Here is a 16,588-nt window from a genome sequence, read left to right as displayed (position 1 = left end):
CTTGCACTTCATTTTGTTAAACTTCATGAGGTTTGCATTGGCCCACCTCTCAAGCCTGTCACACATATCTCAGCATAGATGCTTTCCAGAATGCTGCAGCTCCAAGCATTTAGCATGCAAGGGCAGATCAGTGAAACCATGTTGTGAGATACAGTCACCATATATCCTCTGATCTCCACAGGGTATAAATGAGAATTCATATTGACAAGGAGTACACACAGCCAGCAGGAAAACTCAGGAGTCACCCAAAATTCCAAGTTCATCTTGGAGAGCAGAGAAAGAGTGCAAGCAGTAAGAGGCACTTCTAGCCCTCTCTGTTATCTGTACACTGCAGGGGATTTTGCAGCGGAAAAAGGTAGCTAAGGGTTTGGCTTGACAGGGAATTATTATCATGTGAATATGAAAGAAAAGCAAGCTGTTGGGAATCATGTTTCATTCCTTCAACTTAGTCACTTGTTTCCAGTAAAGTTTCTAAAAGAGGTTAACAACTTTTAATATATTAAAATATTCACTTCTCTTAATGTAAACAGCCCAAAATCCTGGTATTTATTTCTCCAGGCTCCAGTTTGTAGAGGGACTTAGTTCAAGTTCCCCCCTCAAAGGTCTCAAGTAGATGTGTATTTGTGCTCAGCTAGAGTTAGAAGCCTTGCAATAATCCATGCCAGAAAGAATAGCAACCCCATGCCAAAGTTTTCTTTATCTGTAATTACCAAAGATGATGAAAGAGATTTCCAGAGGAGGACCTCATCAACTCCTGCCACTCTCAGCAGTCGTCAAAGTTTGAAATGCTTTCCTTAAGAAACAAGTCTCCACATAAGCAAGCAACTACCGGCCATGACTGGGTTATTTTTGTGCACATTAATTTTGATGCAACTGTTCACTACAGGGTTTTGAAAGTTGGTGAAATGTTGAATGATCTTCACCCTTATTTTCACACCCCTTAATAACCACTTTCCTGGTTTCTGCACTGTACTTGTGAGAAAAGTATGCTGCGAGCCTGACTTTTTGCATGAGATCTTGGGTTGTGATGACCCTTTCCCTCCTCTAGTGCCAGGAGAGGCTGGGCTGAACACACACAGACTAACACCATCTTGTATATCTCTTTCCTCATCCTGTTGCTCTTACCTTTTTCCCAAATTCTGCACAGTGTTATGACCCCCTGTCATCCTCAATACAATGTGTTTTGTCCTTCTCCAAGGGAAACTGAGTCTCTTATTTTTTCAGCGTATCCCTTTTCCCATAGAGGAAATGCAAGGAAAGGCCATGAACTCCAAATTGTTACGAACAAGTAAGACATATCAGGACTGCACTGAATTTATGGAGTTCACTTTTTGAAACTATCCAGTCAAGTCTGCTAACCTCATGTCCAAATTATTCAATTGACAATAAGCTGAAAAGACATGCAAAGATTTTTCCAGATCCTTTTTGTCATAAGCACTTTGCCTGCCTCTAGAGATGCACTGGTATATCTTGGCATTGCAACTGTAAAAATCTTTCATTCTTTATGTTAAGATGACTGCCTCCTATAAACTGTAGCATGTTTTGAAATATGAAATACCTGAAAACTTACAGAAATAGCTAACTTTGAGACAAGAAAAGTGGGCATGGATACACAAGCCAACCTTTGCTGGCAAATTTAGTTACTGATCTCACGAATATGCTTTCATAGAATTATAGAATCAACCATGTTGGGAAAGACCTCAAAGATCATTGAGTCCAACCCACTGTGTTACTAGACCATGGCACTAAGTGCCACATCCAGTCTCATCTTGAAAACCTACAGGGATGGTGAATCCACCACCTCCCTGGGCAGCACATTCCAATGCCTGAGGATCACCTGATCCATAAAACAAAGCTTCCTAATATCCAGCCTAAACCTCCCCTGACAGAGCTTGAGTCTGTCCTCTCTTGTCCTATTGCTTGTTGTCTGGGAGAAGAGACCAACCCCCATTCGACAACAACCTCCTTTCAGGGAGTTGTAGAGGATGATAAGGTCTCCCCTGAGCCTCCTCTTCTCCAGGCTAAACACCCCCAGCTCCCTCAGCCTCTCCTCATAGCACTTGTACTCGAGTCCCTTCACCAGCCTCGTTGCTCTTCTCTGGACTTTTTTCAGGAAAAAAACCTAAAATGACCAGGAGGCAAAATACGAACTTGAGTCACTATACACAGGCAGCTGGCAAGACCAATAACAATATGGGTACTGATCTGGGGCCACCAAAGGCCTACTTTTTTTTCATAAATAATGTTTTTCACAATCTTGCTATTAGGCAATCAATAATTCTGATGTAAATAATGTTATTGTACTTAGCATCTATGGGCCCATGTGAACCTCATTAGCCTCAACAAGGCCAAGTGCAACATTGTGCAGGGCAGCAATACCCAGTATCAGTACAAACTGAGTGATCAATTGAGCAAGAGCAGAGGAAGGCTTGAGGATACTGATGGACGAAAAATTAAATATGAGCTGGCAATATGCACTTGCAGTCCAGAAAGGAAATTTTATCCTGGGCTGCATAAAGAAAAGTGTGACCACCAGATCAAGGGAGATGATTCTCTTCCTCTACTCTGCTCTCAAGAGACCCCACCTGGAGTCCTGTGTTCAGCTCTTGGGTCCCCAGTAGAAGACAGACATTGAGCTGTTAGAGCAGATCCAGAGAAGGGTCACAAAAGTGATTAGTGGGCTGGAACACCTCTCCTATGAAGAAAGATTGAGAATGTTGGGATTGAAGATGGATGCACAAGAGGAAAGTCCTCTTTAACTAACTCAATTTCTTTATATCACAAGGTCAGCCATCTAGCTGACCACAAGATGTATTTTTAATGGAATTTAGCAAAGCTTTTGATACTGTTTCTCACAGCATCCTTCTGGACAATGTATACTTTCAATTTATTCTTTGCATTATTCTGAGCCACTATTGTTATTTTCTAATTAACAGTTGGCAGTAAAAGACACTCCCTAAACTCTCGGTAGAATATGACTGGCTTGTCCAATTAAAATAACAAAAATCCAATTTAAGGAAAATAAAGACCAAACAAACTGTCAGGATGCCTTCACAAGACTATTTTTTTCATGCATTTAGTCTCTCATGTTTGTTTGTAACTGTAGGATTTCTTATTTTCATAGGAATCTTTTAAAAAGTCTTTAGGTTTGCACATATAGCATGCATTGCAAATTAACAGAAAGCAATTACAGTTGCAAATGTTTTTCAGTTGCTCACTAACCAAGAAAGGCTGAAAAACCCCCAAGAATTAAAACCAAAAGTCTTTCATCAAAACAAGGGCAAGAAGTCTCTTTACAGCTCAAGTGGGAAGAACTACAGTATTAAATCTCACCTGGCCTGCTGTATCATGAAGGTACCATACAGAACATATTGCAGGTCCAAAAGTAGTAACACCCTAAAACTGAAGATGCCTTAGATTGGATCAGAATCCAAGTTTTGCAGCTGATCTTTATAAAACAAATATGTTGAATAGGAACCCAAGTTCTCCATGCTTTGTGGAAGTTAGTATCTTTATCTGAATAGTGTGTTCGCCCACCTCCCCTGAAATGCATCCTTTTTCATCTGCAACCTACTGCTTGGGGCTTTAGAGAATAATGTCTTAACTTTCTTGCATGAATTAAGGCTTACAAAAACTCCACATGATGCTAAGGCTTGGCTGATTTAGTTCTTTTTCATTTACATCCCAGACTAGATTTACTGGAAGACTTATGAGCACACAAGAGCTCTTCCAGTAGACCTGGACGTACGAACAGTATATCATCCAAGTGAAGGCTTCACAGACATTTTTGTTAAGTAGGTTGCTTCTTAACTGAGAGATTGATTTATGGAGATCACATCCATCACTCACCTGCAGGTACAACACTGACTACCATTCATTCTAACACAGATCCATTTTTCCCCCACAACACCAACATACAACATTCCTTTGTCACCTCTAGTAAGGAATTGCATGGGAAGACAACACCAAGAAACCATTTGATACATTTTTAGACACCTCAGTGAGGCACAGAAACCAGCACAGTGTGACTAACTGGTTCTCTGAAGACCACAGATTACAATGCTGATCTCCATTTTGTGAAATTTGCAGCTTCTTAACATATTGACTGAAATTTGAGATGGTTGCCTGCTGCTTCTGCCATTAAAAGAGTTAGAGCTGCAACCTCTCTTGAAAAACAGAAAAGCTTCTCCATCAAAGGAAAACAGAAAATCTTTTCATAATTACAGATTTGGTTAATCCCAGAGTAAACAGAATAACTTCCTTTTTAAAATGCTACTTGATGGCATAGATGTAACCAGAAGCATCTACAAACTAAATATACGAAACACTATTTATTTTTATGGATGTATTCAGCAGCTTTGATAGCATTTGCTCCTTATTTTACAGACCTTAGGATAGATAAGGGCTTATTATCAACATCATAAACCCCCAGTATTTAAAATGATCATTCTCACCAAAACAGGAGCATTACATAAAGTGTCATGATTTGCCTAATTTAGTAGCACCAGTAGAGAGCAGACTGCACTGATATCATTGCCCAATAATTGTGGTAATTTATGTTAGCTTCTATCTGATAAAGAAGCAACCCCAAACCTAGAATATCTGTTTCATTGTAATCTTCACTCAGAAAGTTTAAAAGATGTTTTGTCAATGTTAGATGCAAAAAACGTAAGAATCTCTGGCAATTAGAGTCCCTGAGACAGATGACTCTGACTGCAGCCTGAAAACAGGGGGCATAGCCACATGCTTGGACTATATTCTAAATACAGTTCTGAAGCTGCAACAGTAGACAATATTTTGGTATCCAAGTTATATACAGATGAAACTTTAAACAGGACTTTTTTCAAATACGTAGTATTTGATGTATCCTGTTTTCAATGCTAGCCAAAATTGTTGTAATGGATTCCTATGTGAATAACATGTATTTATTCCATCATTGTCTGACAGGCACCAAACCATTTGATGCTTGATTTGTGAACTGATAATATGTGTGATCAAAATGAGAAAATATTACTCCTTAATTTAAAATAATCAATTTTTTTAGCTTTTTCTGTCTTATGCAAATTGTCACACATAATAAAATTGCCCTACTTTTAGCTAATTTAGCTATTGCATCACCAGAAGGCAGCTATCAGCTGAAGCAAGGAAGGGATGTATTTGAAAAGGAGACAAAAGTGTTCCAGAAAGTGACACAGCTAATACAAAGCATCTATACAAAGCTGGGATTGACTCTCTCATGTTTGTTCCTACTTTTTTTCTTTTCCATTTTTTCACCTTTTTTTTGTTTGTTTGCTTTGTTTTGGTTGGTTGGTTTTTATTTTTTGATTTTTTTTTTAATCTCTGACACTTTTATACTGAGGGAGACTTGTCAGGAAGATGTTAAGATTGACTTTCATCTGCTACTAAACATACAACCCTCACCTAATGGTGGAAAACCTTCACTCTCTTCAGCAGTTACACATTATTTCCCAGAGGTAAGAGTGATGATCTGAAATTTTGGCCCTTTAACTCAGATTCAGTATCCTTGGGACTCCATAACTAGCTTAGGACTCTCCTATGCACTCAGGCAAACTGTTCCCTGCTTCATGCACTTTCAGAAATGGCAGCAACAGTAACATGTAGGGGTTCTAAGCAGATTGAAAATGGACAACTTATTTATTACCAGCTAAAATAATTCCCAAAATTCTAGGACATTCTGCTCGTCTGATACCTACAGCCTTACTTTACTAAAAAGTGATGGCGAGTTTGAAACATGATAGGAAAAAGAATCACAATTATCTTCTTGACAAGCCTAAAAACAGCCAAATGCTACTGCTATTACTGTAGTACTTGTCAATTCCAGATAACAGAATAATTTTAGGACCAGGGTGGGTGAACTTAGCATAAGGGAATCTACAAATTCTTTCACAATTTGAAAATGTATCCCAACACAAGAAAATTAAATAAATACACATGAATTTTAGGTATCTAATTCAGCCATTTATTATTACCCTGTTTGAGTTTGCTTGAATCAGTGTGCACAGTTATTCATACCTGAATGGAAGGGAAGTGAGTTATTATGACTGTGTTGGATGTCAAACTCCAGACAGACAGAACAAATAATAGCTGCATTCTGAGCAAGAGGGCAAAGAACATATTGCAGTGTCTCTCTACCTGCTCTGCCTAAGTATTTCCATAATCTCTGTAGCCAAAGTATAGAATAGCTAATAAAACTTGGTTTTCTGAAGAAGTACAACAGTTTCTAGATTGGCCCTCAAGAAAAACAGGAGTGACCTGTGATTCTCCCATCAACAGGTTTTAATCAGCAGTTCTGCATGACAGTTCATTACGGAGAGGGGACAGATGATAAGTTTCTCTTCCCTGAGATTTGTATACTCCCAAGAAAAAGAAAAAAGAAAGATAGGAAAACTGAAGGGCAAAATAAAAAAGTTTATAAAGAATTAATGCAAATAAAGAGCTTCTGAAAAGTGTATTACTTTGAGACTTAGCTCATTATTTAACTGCTAATTAGCAAAACTTTATTTTTCTGTGTCTTAATCTGCCCCTGGAGTAACCCAGTGCTGCTTGCTGTCAGCACGGGATGCCAGGACATATAGTTGACTTGACCTCACAACTCCTGTCTGCTTGTGTGACTGGCATATTTATTTATATCACTATCCTAATGTCCTTAGCATAATCAGGACCAGTTGTTCTAATGAAATGTACTGTTAAACAGCCCCTACCCTGAAATTTTTGCCATCGAAACCACTAGAAAACAGAATTTCTCACTAACACTTTCCATTCTTTCAGCACAGCTGTGAAGGCCTAACACAAAACATGCTCCCAAAACAAACAACACAAACACTAACATAACTTTGGCAAACAAAAGCTGGAAAGAAAACTGGTTCCCTTTATTTAGCTGTATATAGGAATGGTGTTTAGGAATGGGCAATTAGTCTCTGCATTTCTTCAAAGCAGATGCACTGGGCTCTCTCTTTTCATGTAATGCTCAAAAGTCAACTCACACAGACCTAAAAGATATCAAGAACTATGAATATTCCTCCAAGGATAAGAAATATTTAGGATTAATTTTTTCCAAAACATCTAAATGTGTTGCCAGTTTTCATTTGCCAAGAGTATCTAGTATCTTCCTTAATGCTGCAATGAAATTATACACAGCAAATACATGAGATAAACTGTACTGACCAAGAAATGGACCCACAGACGTAGACGTTTTGTTCTAGCCTTGCCAAGCTTGAAGTACTCATGCACACAGGTTTATTTGCAAACCTTGGATGAGTTTCTTTCCCCTGCTCCCTCTCTGCCTTTTTCTTAGCAACTTAATATGCTTGCTTAGCAGAAAAAAAATTAATGATTTAAACCCTTTACTTAATTAATAATTGCACACAGACCAGTAAAAAGGAAAAACTATCACACATTTGACACAGTACTAATTCCAGATCAAATGTTACTATTTGCAATTTATTGCTACTGGCCACCAAATGCCGTGCACCTAATTAAACCTTGCATTCTCTCTTGGAAACAGGGGACTTCTGTGTCACAATGGGTCATAGTTGGCAGCTGGTTTCTTTGCAGTTGGTTTCTTAAGGTAGGAAGCATTGCTTATATCCTGATGGAACAGTGACAAAGTATTGCATGAGAAAAAAGTCCCATGGGATTTAAGAGTTTATTCCCTGTTCTGCTGGTGCAGTTTCAGGGACATCCCAAATAGTACAAGAATCCACCCAGGAGTGTTTATACTCACATACTATAAAGGACTATAACTACTACTGCTCGGAACTCCAACACTTGCCCTCTAGAAACTACTGAGGCAGTTCTCAGGGAGGAAGCAGAGGTATAGTCAGTCAGCTCTCTTATTGCTGATTCCCCAAATCTCTTGATATGCCTCAGTTCATGTTTACACTAAAGCAACATATTGAAAGTCACCTATTTTTCTAAGCAGGAAAAGGATATACTGTGATTAAAATTAAGTTCTTGTCTCTGCATTTTCAGATTTCGGGGTGAATGCAGACTCACAACTTGCTATGAAACATTTAAAAACCAAGTATCATAATTTTTTTCATCCATGGCAATGGAATAGAAAAACAGTGCTTTTCCACTTATTTCAGTCAATGCCTTTGGTCATCTTTTCTGCCAGCAGACGTTCGCACACAGTCAACTCCATTAATGCTGGTACTAGGACACCAAACTGTCCACAGATAAAGCTAAAATACACAATATACTGTTCTGATGTTATGGTTCAGTGCTGTTTCCTGTTTTCACTAAACAACATCATGTATTAAAATGTCAAACATAGGAAATGATTTGGACTGTATGGCTACCATTTGTTATATTAACATCAGTTTTATAAGCACATGAATGAAAACACGAAGAAAGATATGTAGGATGGAAAATTGTATTGCATTTCTAATACTATAATATACAAGGTATCAGAGATGGCAATCAGCCATGAAGTTCGGGTCTGGAGTTTTCCTTAATATATTTTAGCAGAAATCTGTTCATATTTATCGCATATACTAAGTTTACTGCAGGTAAATTTTTTCTTAAAAGTAGATAGAAATAATTGCTAGAAATATTTTGCAGGTAAAATTTATATATACCATTTATTGGAAAAGTTGTCAAATGACTTGTCCATATTCCATTGCAAGGTAGCAACTGGGGGGAAATAAAATCCCAGGTACCTGACCAGGTACCTGGACTTCACCTTTGTACCAGGACATTTTACCAGGCTTGTTGGGAGGGGCTTTGCTCCTAGGAAGTCTTCCTACCTGAATTTTTTTTGTAAGATAGCCTCTGCAGAACTGAAAAATTTCCTTACATAGCACAGTGTGGCTGCGACTGTGGGGCACAAAACTTAAAGAATTAGCTGTACTCTGGTATGAGTGCATGACATTCTTACTGCTTGAGTGGTAAAAGAGTAGGGAGGTTTCAGTTTCAGTAGCTGGCAGCCTTGCAAGCTGTCCAGGCCACTTTTCGATCTCCATGGGTTCTCGATGTATTTAAAGGGTGTTGTCTTATCAAGCACTTTAACTGCTTGCCTGAACTATAAAACACACCACCATCATTTTTCGATGCTGAGTTGGAAATTTCAATGGAGTTCAAGATCTCTACTGATTACTTCTTATGGTCTGACACATAGAACTTGATTAAATTCTCCCATCAGTAAAGTAAAAATCATTCAGCCACTTACTTGCTGCTCAGGCAGCGTCTCAGTGAATATGAAGCTCCCCCTCCACAAGTGCGTGAGCATTCGCTCCAGGAGCCCCAGGCATCCCACAGCGAGTCTCGGTCTTCCTCTGAGCGAGCAGTTCTGGAGCTCTGAGGAGAAGGAAAAAAACATTTAAAGGACAATAAATACTGTTGCTGGTTTAACAGAGGAAGGCCAACTCCTTTTGAAAGACCTTCAGGATCTGGTCCAAAGCATGTTGAGGTCAAATGGAAACTCAATCATATTAAAGGGGCTCAGGAAGAGAACACTGAACAACAGAGAAAAGGGGACTAAATACAGTTTGTAAAGTTTTGGGTGTTTTTATTAATCAAATAAATCTTGTGAATGAGAAGGAAGCTAAACCAAGCATACAGGAGGCAAGCTTTCTTCAAACAGCGCTGCTAAAGCACCTCCACTCAGATCCTGCTGCTCTGTCCTGGTACTTATGCCCAGTACAGGCTGCCAGCTATGCTAAGTAAAATGTGTGGCCAACCTACATTTTCCAATATGGTTCATGGTGCACAATTTGTAATGACACTTTATGCACATGTAGCACTTTCTTGTGTAGAACAGCTCTTGGAAGACAGTTTAGATGGGCAAATTAATTTAGTCTGTGAGAGAGGATACTGGATTTATCTAATGAGTGCATAACAATTTTACACTTTCATTTTATCTTACTTTCATTAAAATGCAAAAAGATTTCATTTCAACACAGTAATTGCAAGAGTAAATGTAAAAATTACATAGGCAATCAAATTCTGACTATGGCCAAATGAGATTCAGTCTTTAGATCTCATTAACATTTATGTGTGAGACAAGAGAAGACACAAGAGTTTGCTGAGATTATTTCACCTGATTGCTTTCTGAAAGGTAGCTTTTATAAAATGAAAATGGGTGTTTGCACTTTCCATCTTCTGAAAAACCCCCATGTCTGTGCTTCTGGTTTATGAGGAAACAAATGCCTTCAAACTGCAAATGGGTGCATGTCCTGATCATTCCCCACACACTGAAAGCCCAAAGACGTAATTAGAAAGGGTTGCAAGGTAAAGCCATGTGAATCAAGTAATCTTACCTCATCACAAATTATAAGCATTAGCACAGCTAGACATTTTAAGGGTCCAAATTTTTCTGACATAAATTGTAATCCCACCCAGAGGAGAACCCTGAGCCTGTTACTTGCATTCCAAGATTTGTTATAAGACCTATATATTTCCAGAAAACATGTGATCTCAAGCTGAAACAGGCTCCAAGTTTTCTTTTAACAAGTGGAATAAACATAATTCATTTCAACTTCATCCATGTTTAATGCTAAAGAAAGTAGAGTGGTTTTGCCTCCTGTGAACTACATGGTTAAGACTGAGCTTGCAATTCTAGCAATGTCTGAAGAGTAGTTTTAAATCTGAAGACAATTGAAGAAAGAAGAAATTACAGGTCTATTCCACCTTCAAATTACTAGCTAAGAATTCACTGTTTAGTGAATTAAAGCTGCAAGGAGTAAAGGTGCCACCACTTAAACCTTCCTTTAGAAAAAGTCTTTTACCACTGCCAGAGGTATCCCAGATTAGTGCTTCTCAACATGCTGGTGTATATCAAAGCAGCACAATGCAGTCATCAAAGCTCATTATGCCCTGCTGCTGGTATCAGAATTCTTTCCTTACTCCTTCCATCCATTCTAGGTGAATCTCACCCTGAGTTTCCCAGGAAACACCCACTACTTTGTCCAAATGAAACTCAGGATGTACTGACATCAGTCAGAAATGCCACCTGCAAGCAATTTGCTTATCAGTGACCTACATAAAACAAATAAATCTACTAGTACTAATCAAATCCAGCTCTTTCTTAATCCCTTATTATCTTAATACACACTCAACCTGAGGATGATCCTGTGGCTACCACCCAACACCTCAGCTCCAGTGGAAATGAACTTCCTATAATAAACCGAAAGTAATCTGACATATCAATTAAGGCTAAAAGAGCTACATATCCAAACTGATTCTTTACAAAAATCCAGTTTCAGTGTTTAAAGGTATTTTCTGAACTTATTAAAGAGTTGTCATGCATTTGTGTTACAGTCAGACTACGAGACAAAGAACAGGTCTTTCCTACCCTTCGCACTAACATACAGTACACAGAAATCATTTAAATTGTCTGAAATAGTATGTGAAACACACAACATGTGTCACACATCCTTAAATCACAGCAGCTACTGGGACATCCAGGAGCCACATCCCTGATGTGAACTACATTTCTTCTAAAACCATGTGTGTACACATGTGTATGGGTGCACAGAGGGAGAAGCTTGAAGAGTAGCAGGACCTCTGTTCATGTCCTGGGATCTATCAAAGAAGTTCAACCTTAAGAAAATAAATCTCAGTCACATAGTGGAATTGAATTTAAAATTTTGTTTTGGGACAGTATTATCTCAACAGAATCCAACTACTGGTCTGTTTCACACAGAAATGAGTATATAAATGCAGATCATGTTGTTTAATTTCTCCTCTGGTTCTGAGGGTTCCAGTTTTCCTCCTCATTTAGTAAAATTCCACTAAAGTCATAGTGTTCTCTATATTAAACAGCAATGGAGATAGTGAAAAATGCACTTAACCTCTTGCTGGACTAAGACATTGATACAGAATTTAAGCCAGCTATTTCCCAGATGATATGAAGCACTGAGTTTGGTTAAGAAATCTATATCGTCTGGTTCTTATCATATCCCCACTGTTTCAGGGTATGATGAATTGTCAGTGACAATATGCAAGGCTCCTCTGAGGCCATTGCTTAAACTTGTCATGTGCTACTGTGAAAATTATATTAGGGATTGAAAACCAGCATTTTTTCCTATTGCATCGTCTTTTTTTTCTCCCTTTACAGATAACACTAAGTTCATCCCTGTATGAATTCTTGCCAAGCCATACATTCTCTTTCTTTGAGTAATCCTTGATCATCCTTTGATGTTGGTCACTGAGGTTTCATATGTACTTCACACAGTACCGAAATGCTGTCTGTATTGAACCAGGATGAAACTCCTCTCAGCTTTTACCTAGGTGTATAACAGCAGGAAACAAAGCTAGTGGCCTCATCTCTTTATAAAACCCCAATATATTTAAAAGCTTCAATCAATGTAAATATATGGTTTATTTGCACAATGGTGTGTACCTTTGTTGCATTCCATTCAAGGTAACAGCTGGATTACAGCTCAGATGGGAAACTACTTGGAAATCTCTGGAGTTTGAAGGAAGGCAAGGGAGAACAACAATCACAGTTGAATTAATATTGGCAATTACTGTCAAACAAAATGTTGACATGCAAGATATTTCTAATCTGCTGTATAAACTTTTCAGAGCAAATATCGTCAAAACATCATAAGTAAAATATGGTGACATATCCCGTTTGCAGTGAACAAAAACCCCCAACTGTATCCAGGCGAAGAGTTGCACATCATTTTGAATTGCACTATATCACCAAAGCGCATCTACTCTTCCAGAATAACTGTACCATAGTGAAGAAAGGGCTTATTCAAGTAAGCCTTATGCTTGTGAGGAGCATAATTCCCCAGAAGCACTAGGATTGCACTTGATGATAGTTGTCCTTTAGTTCTAAGCAAATACCTATCCATTTCATGCACCTCATGAAAGCAGAGGTCCCCAAGCCAGCCTTGGCAACACATCCAAGGACTTCATGGGAATGAACACCAACATATTTTCTTTTCCCAAGCAAGGGTCAGCTTCAGGGTCAGAATGGATGAACACTGTCTAGCTGGTCTGGTAAATAGCTTGTCTTCCTATTGTCCTGTCTATATCCCATGTAAAGCATAAAAAGGACTTCTGCCTCCACATCTGCCACCCAGCCAGCCTTCAGAAGGAGCACACAAGCCAGAAAAAGCTGTCTACTTGACATTCTGACAAAAGTAATAGAAGTTCTTCTCTCAGAGAAGTTAAAAGATGAAGAGAGAAAATGCCCTTGTGCCCAAGCTGCCAGTTCTGTTCACTGCACCTGAGATGCTGAGAAACCACTATCTCCCTTGCTCCCCAGAGGGCAGCAGCTCCCTCCTATTGGGTATACCACTGTGAGCAGAACATTAACAGCCCACTTGCCCCAGGCTTCCACAGTCTTGGAAATTAACTTAGGAATTTTTGTCTCCTTTTCACTGGCAAGTCAAAGCAAAAAGCCTCCGAGGGGATCCAGAGAGTATTTCCTATGGAAAACCCCTGGCACAGGGAACCCTTGATCTGGGTGTCTCCACACCCCAAGGAAAGCACTGGCACAGGAGCATGCATGTGTGAGGGTACGTACTCTCCTTTGGGTAATTATTTTATGCTCAGCTTTGCTAGTGAAAATAAGCAGGCCAGGGTTTATTTTTTTCAGTCTCTTTAAAAAGGAATAAACAAAATGGTCCAAATTGCCTTCTCGGTAGTTTTTAATTTACTCTTTCTTCCTGCCCTAATATATCACTCAAAAGAAACTAGAGAAAACACCTTGAGGAGGAGAGAAGAGGAAATTTCATTGGGCTTCTCTTGCAGTTTTCCAGTGCTTATTCTGTTCCTGTGGACACAGACGAAGGAAAGAGCAGTAGGTGGATGATTTTCTTTACCCTGAAGGACAATACCTGAAACACATAGAGCTAGGTCAATTCCCAGGGACATCAGTCAAAATCTGCTGTGTTAGTCCTTCTCAGTGCTGTGTTCCTTTTTGTCTTCTCTTACTCTTTACAGCACAGTCATGTAAGACAGACTTAATACTAAGGGAACAGAAAAAGGAAAACTATGACATCTTTTCCTTTTACACAGGAAAACAAAGTTTCGTCGATGGGAAAATAACTTCTCCCTTCCTAACCATATATGACTTGATATGGTTATTGCACAAGTAATAGGACAGAGTGTCACACTGAACTCTGTCATCCTGAAAACACAATGTTTGTAGTCCCAGTGTTGTACGCAGTGAGAGTCTCTGACATCAACAGCTCCACAGATCAAGTGGTCTCTGAAGGATAACACTGGCAGTGCTGTCCTCATAGTCCCACAGGATTCCTACTGCCCTGAAACAAATCATATAGCTGTGCTGTATATATGCAGTCTCTTAAAATGTATAAGAGGGAGTACACAGCTTCTAGTCTGTGACAACACAGGGAAGAATCAATTAACAACCATCTCAGGGTGGTAGGAGGTAAACGGCCATTATGAAACCTGGACTGCAAGTTGTATCCCAAGAGAAATGTGCCAAATGTGAGCTCATTTCTTCTTTTAAAAGGGCAGCAGCCAGCTGGAGGGACAGGGAAGGGGGTTTGCTGGCAGAGGATGGAGTTGACACCATATCACTTCAACATAGTGTGCGCTGAGCTCCCTATAACGTTTTATAACAGTGCCTTATAAAACTGATCAGTCCTATCTCTCACTCCGCTTACTGATACGAAAATACACACCAAGAGAGTGATGTGAATACTAAAGCCTTCTTGCTCACACAGACTGAAGTTACAATACCCTGCTGTATTCAAATCCTGCCGTGCTAGTGTAAACACCAGACATGGGTGATCCAATACAGAGCAGGTCCAAACTGGCTCAGCCTCAGACTTGTCGCCTAATTGACTCAGAAGGGCTTTCAAGGCTAGGACTGGTTCAGATGCAGGATGGCTGAAATCACTTTTCAGAATTCGGAACCCACCCAACAGCATGGGTTCAAAAGTGCATCTTGCACTTGAGGACTTAGGGTTTGCCTTCCATGTAGCAAGAACTGCAGGCAGGGAAAAAGCCCACAAGGTGCACAGAAAGGATACCAGAGTAAAGTAAAATTGCTACCTGCAACAAGGGCTATTGCATGCCAAGTGTTTTCTAAGTGGGGAGAAATGAACTATGTTTGCAGGCTGTGCTGTGCTCATCAGCTTTAAGAAAAAGTGGCCAACACAAAGCTTGACACTGCAAGCTCCGGAGCTGAACTAGTGTCTCCTCCAAAGAGGCAGGGTACTAGCCATTTTTTTTTGCTTTAGTAAACTGACCTTAAGCTTCAGATATTCACCCAGTTTAACCTACCATACAGGTCACAACACTGAACAGTGAGTGCTCTTATGTGGTCTGGGTTTAGAAACTCTGGTTCTCAAAGAACCAGAAGACATTGTTGTATCAGCTTAGATTTTAATGTGTTTGCCAGCACTAGGATGGCTGAGCCTCCCCTAGAGCAGATTAGGGCATTAAGGCAAGGTGCCATAGGTGGCAACAGGAAGATGACACTCTGGTCAGGAGGCATTTCAGGCAAGGCAGAACTTTCCAAAGACTTGTGTCATTTCAGATAACATCTGATATTATGAGGTTTATTCTAAATAAATGAAGCCTTCTATTCTTCTGATGGCCTGCCATCTCCCTCACTTACCTCATGGAGATGTGTATGTGTTTATTTTAACAACAAGGGGCCATACAAAGGGCTGAAACATTAAGCCTTGGTGGAGGCAGGAAAGCCAAAAGGGAAATATTTATGTAAAAAATAGGGGGTAATGAGAAAGAAAGAGGGGAGAGAGAAAGGGGAGGAGAGGGGAATGAAGGAAAAGAGGGAGGGTGAAAGAAAGGAGGAAAGGCAGAAGGAAGAGAGAGAGAGGAAGGAAAAGAGAGAGAGGGAGGAAGGGAAGGAGGAAGGGAGGGAGGGAGGAAGGGAGGAAGGAAGACAAGGAAAAATCCTGGTCTGCATCAAAAGGAGCTTGGCCAGCAGGTCAAGGGAGGTGATTCTCCCTCTCTACTCTGCTCTCATGAGACTCCACCTGGAATACTGTGTGCAGTTCTGGTGTCCTCAACATAAGAAGGACATGGAACTCTTGGAGCAAGTCCAGAGGAGGGCCACAAAGTTGCTAAGAGGACTGAAGAAACCTACCCTATAAGGACAAGCTGAGGAAGTTGGGGCTGTTCAACCCGGAAAAGAGAAGGTTTTGTGGAGACCTCATAGCAACTTCTCAATATCTGAAGGGCCTACTGATAAGGAGAAGCAAGCCTTAAAGGTCCAGGGAATGCCTGACTAATGAACAAAGGGAAGAAAGCTCTAAAGGACCATTAAGTGCCAGGTGAGGAAGGTGACAACTATTTCAGAACTAATTGTCATAATAATGACCACCCATCTCTGGAAGTAATAGGGGAATTATGCCCTAAAGGGCCACTATGTGCCCGGTGAGGAGGGGGACTTGCAGGTTGAGGAAGGGGAGGTGCCAATGATTTTTTTACAACTAATTGTAATAATATTGACCACCCTCTCTGGAAGAAATGTATAAAAAAACCATGAAGTTTTGTCCCTGGTTGCACAAGTTTGGTGGAGCGATGCCCCTTGTGCCCAGCACTGAATAAACAAATACCTGCTGCTCAGAGACACAAGGCTGGGGGTAGTTCTTTTCCAGCCTTTTCTCGGCAT

At 39.9% G+C, this 16,588-nt stretch overlaps 1 protein-coding gene across 1 annotated transcript in view; it reads right to left on the bottom strand.

Annotated features, from left to right (window-relative positions):
• The window catches only part of LOC103801015 (ADAMTS-like protein 1), a gene marked incomplete at its 3' end in the record, with an annotated part of 51,426 nt that overhangs the window by 27,276 nt on the left and 7,562 nt on the right, over window positions 1-16,588 (bottom strand). Inside the window, exon 2 of the mRNA XM_009073412.1 lies at window positions 9,191-9,318. Within this exon, the coding sequence (XP_009071660.1) occupies window positions 9,191-9,318 (128 nt within the window). The remainder of the gene's footprint in view (window positions 1-9,190; window positions 9,319-16,588) is intronic.

Source organism: Acanthisitta chloris, unplaced genomic scaffold (assembly GCF_000695815.1).
Source record: "Acanthisitta chloris isolate BGI_N310 unplaced genomic scaffold, ASM69581v1 scaffold784, whole genome shotgun sequence".
Taxonomy (NCBI): Eukaryota; Metazoa; Chordata; class Aves; order Passeriformes; family Acanthisittidae; genus Acanthisitta; species Acanthisitta chloris.
The sequence above is the reverse complement of the archived record's forward strand: the minus strand, read 5'-3'. Positions and strand labels throughout refer to the sequence as shown.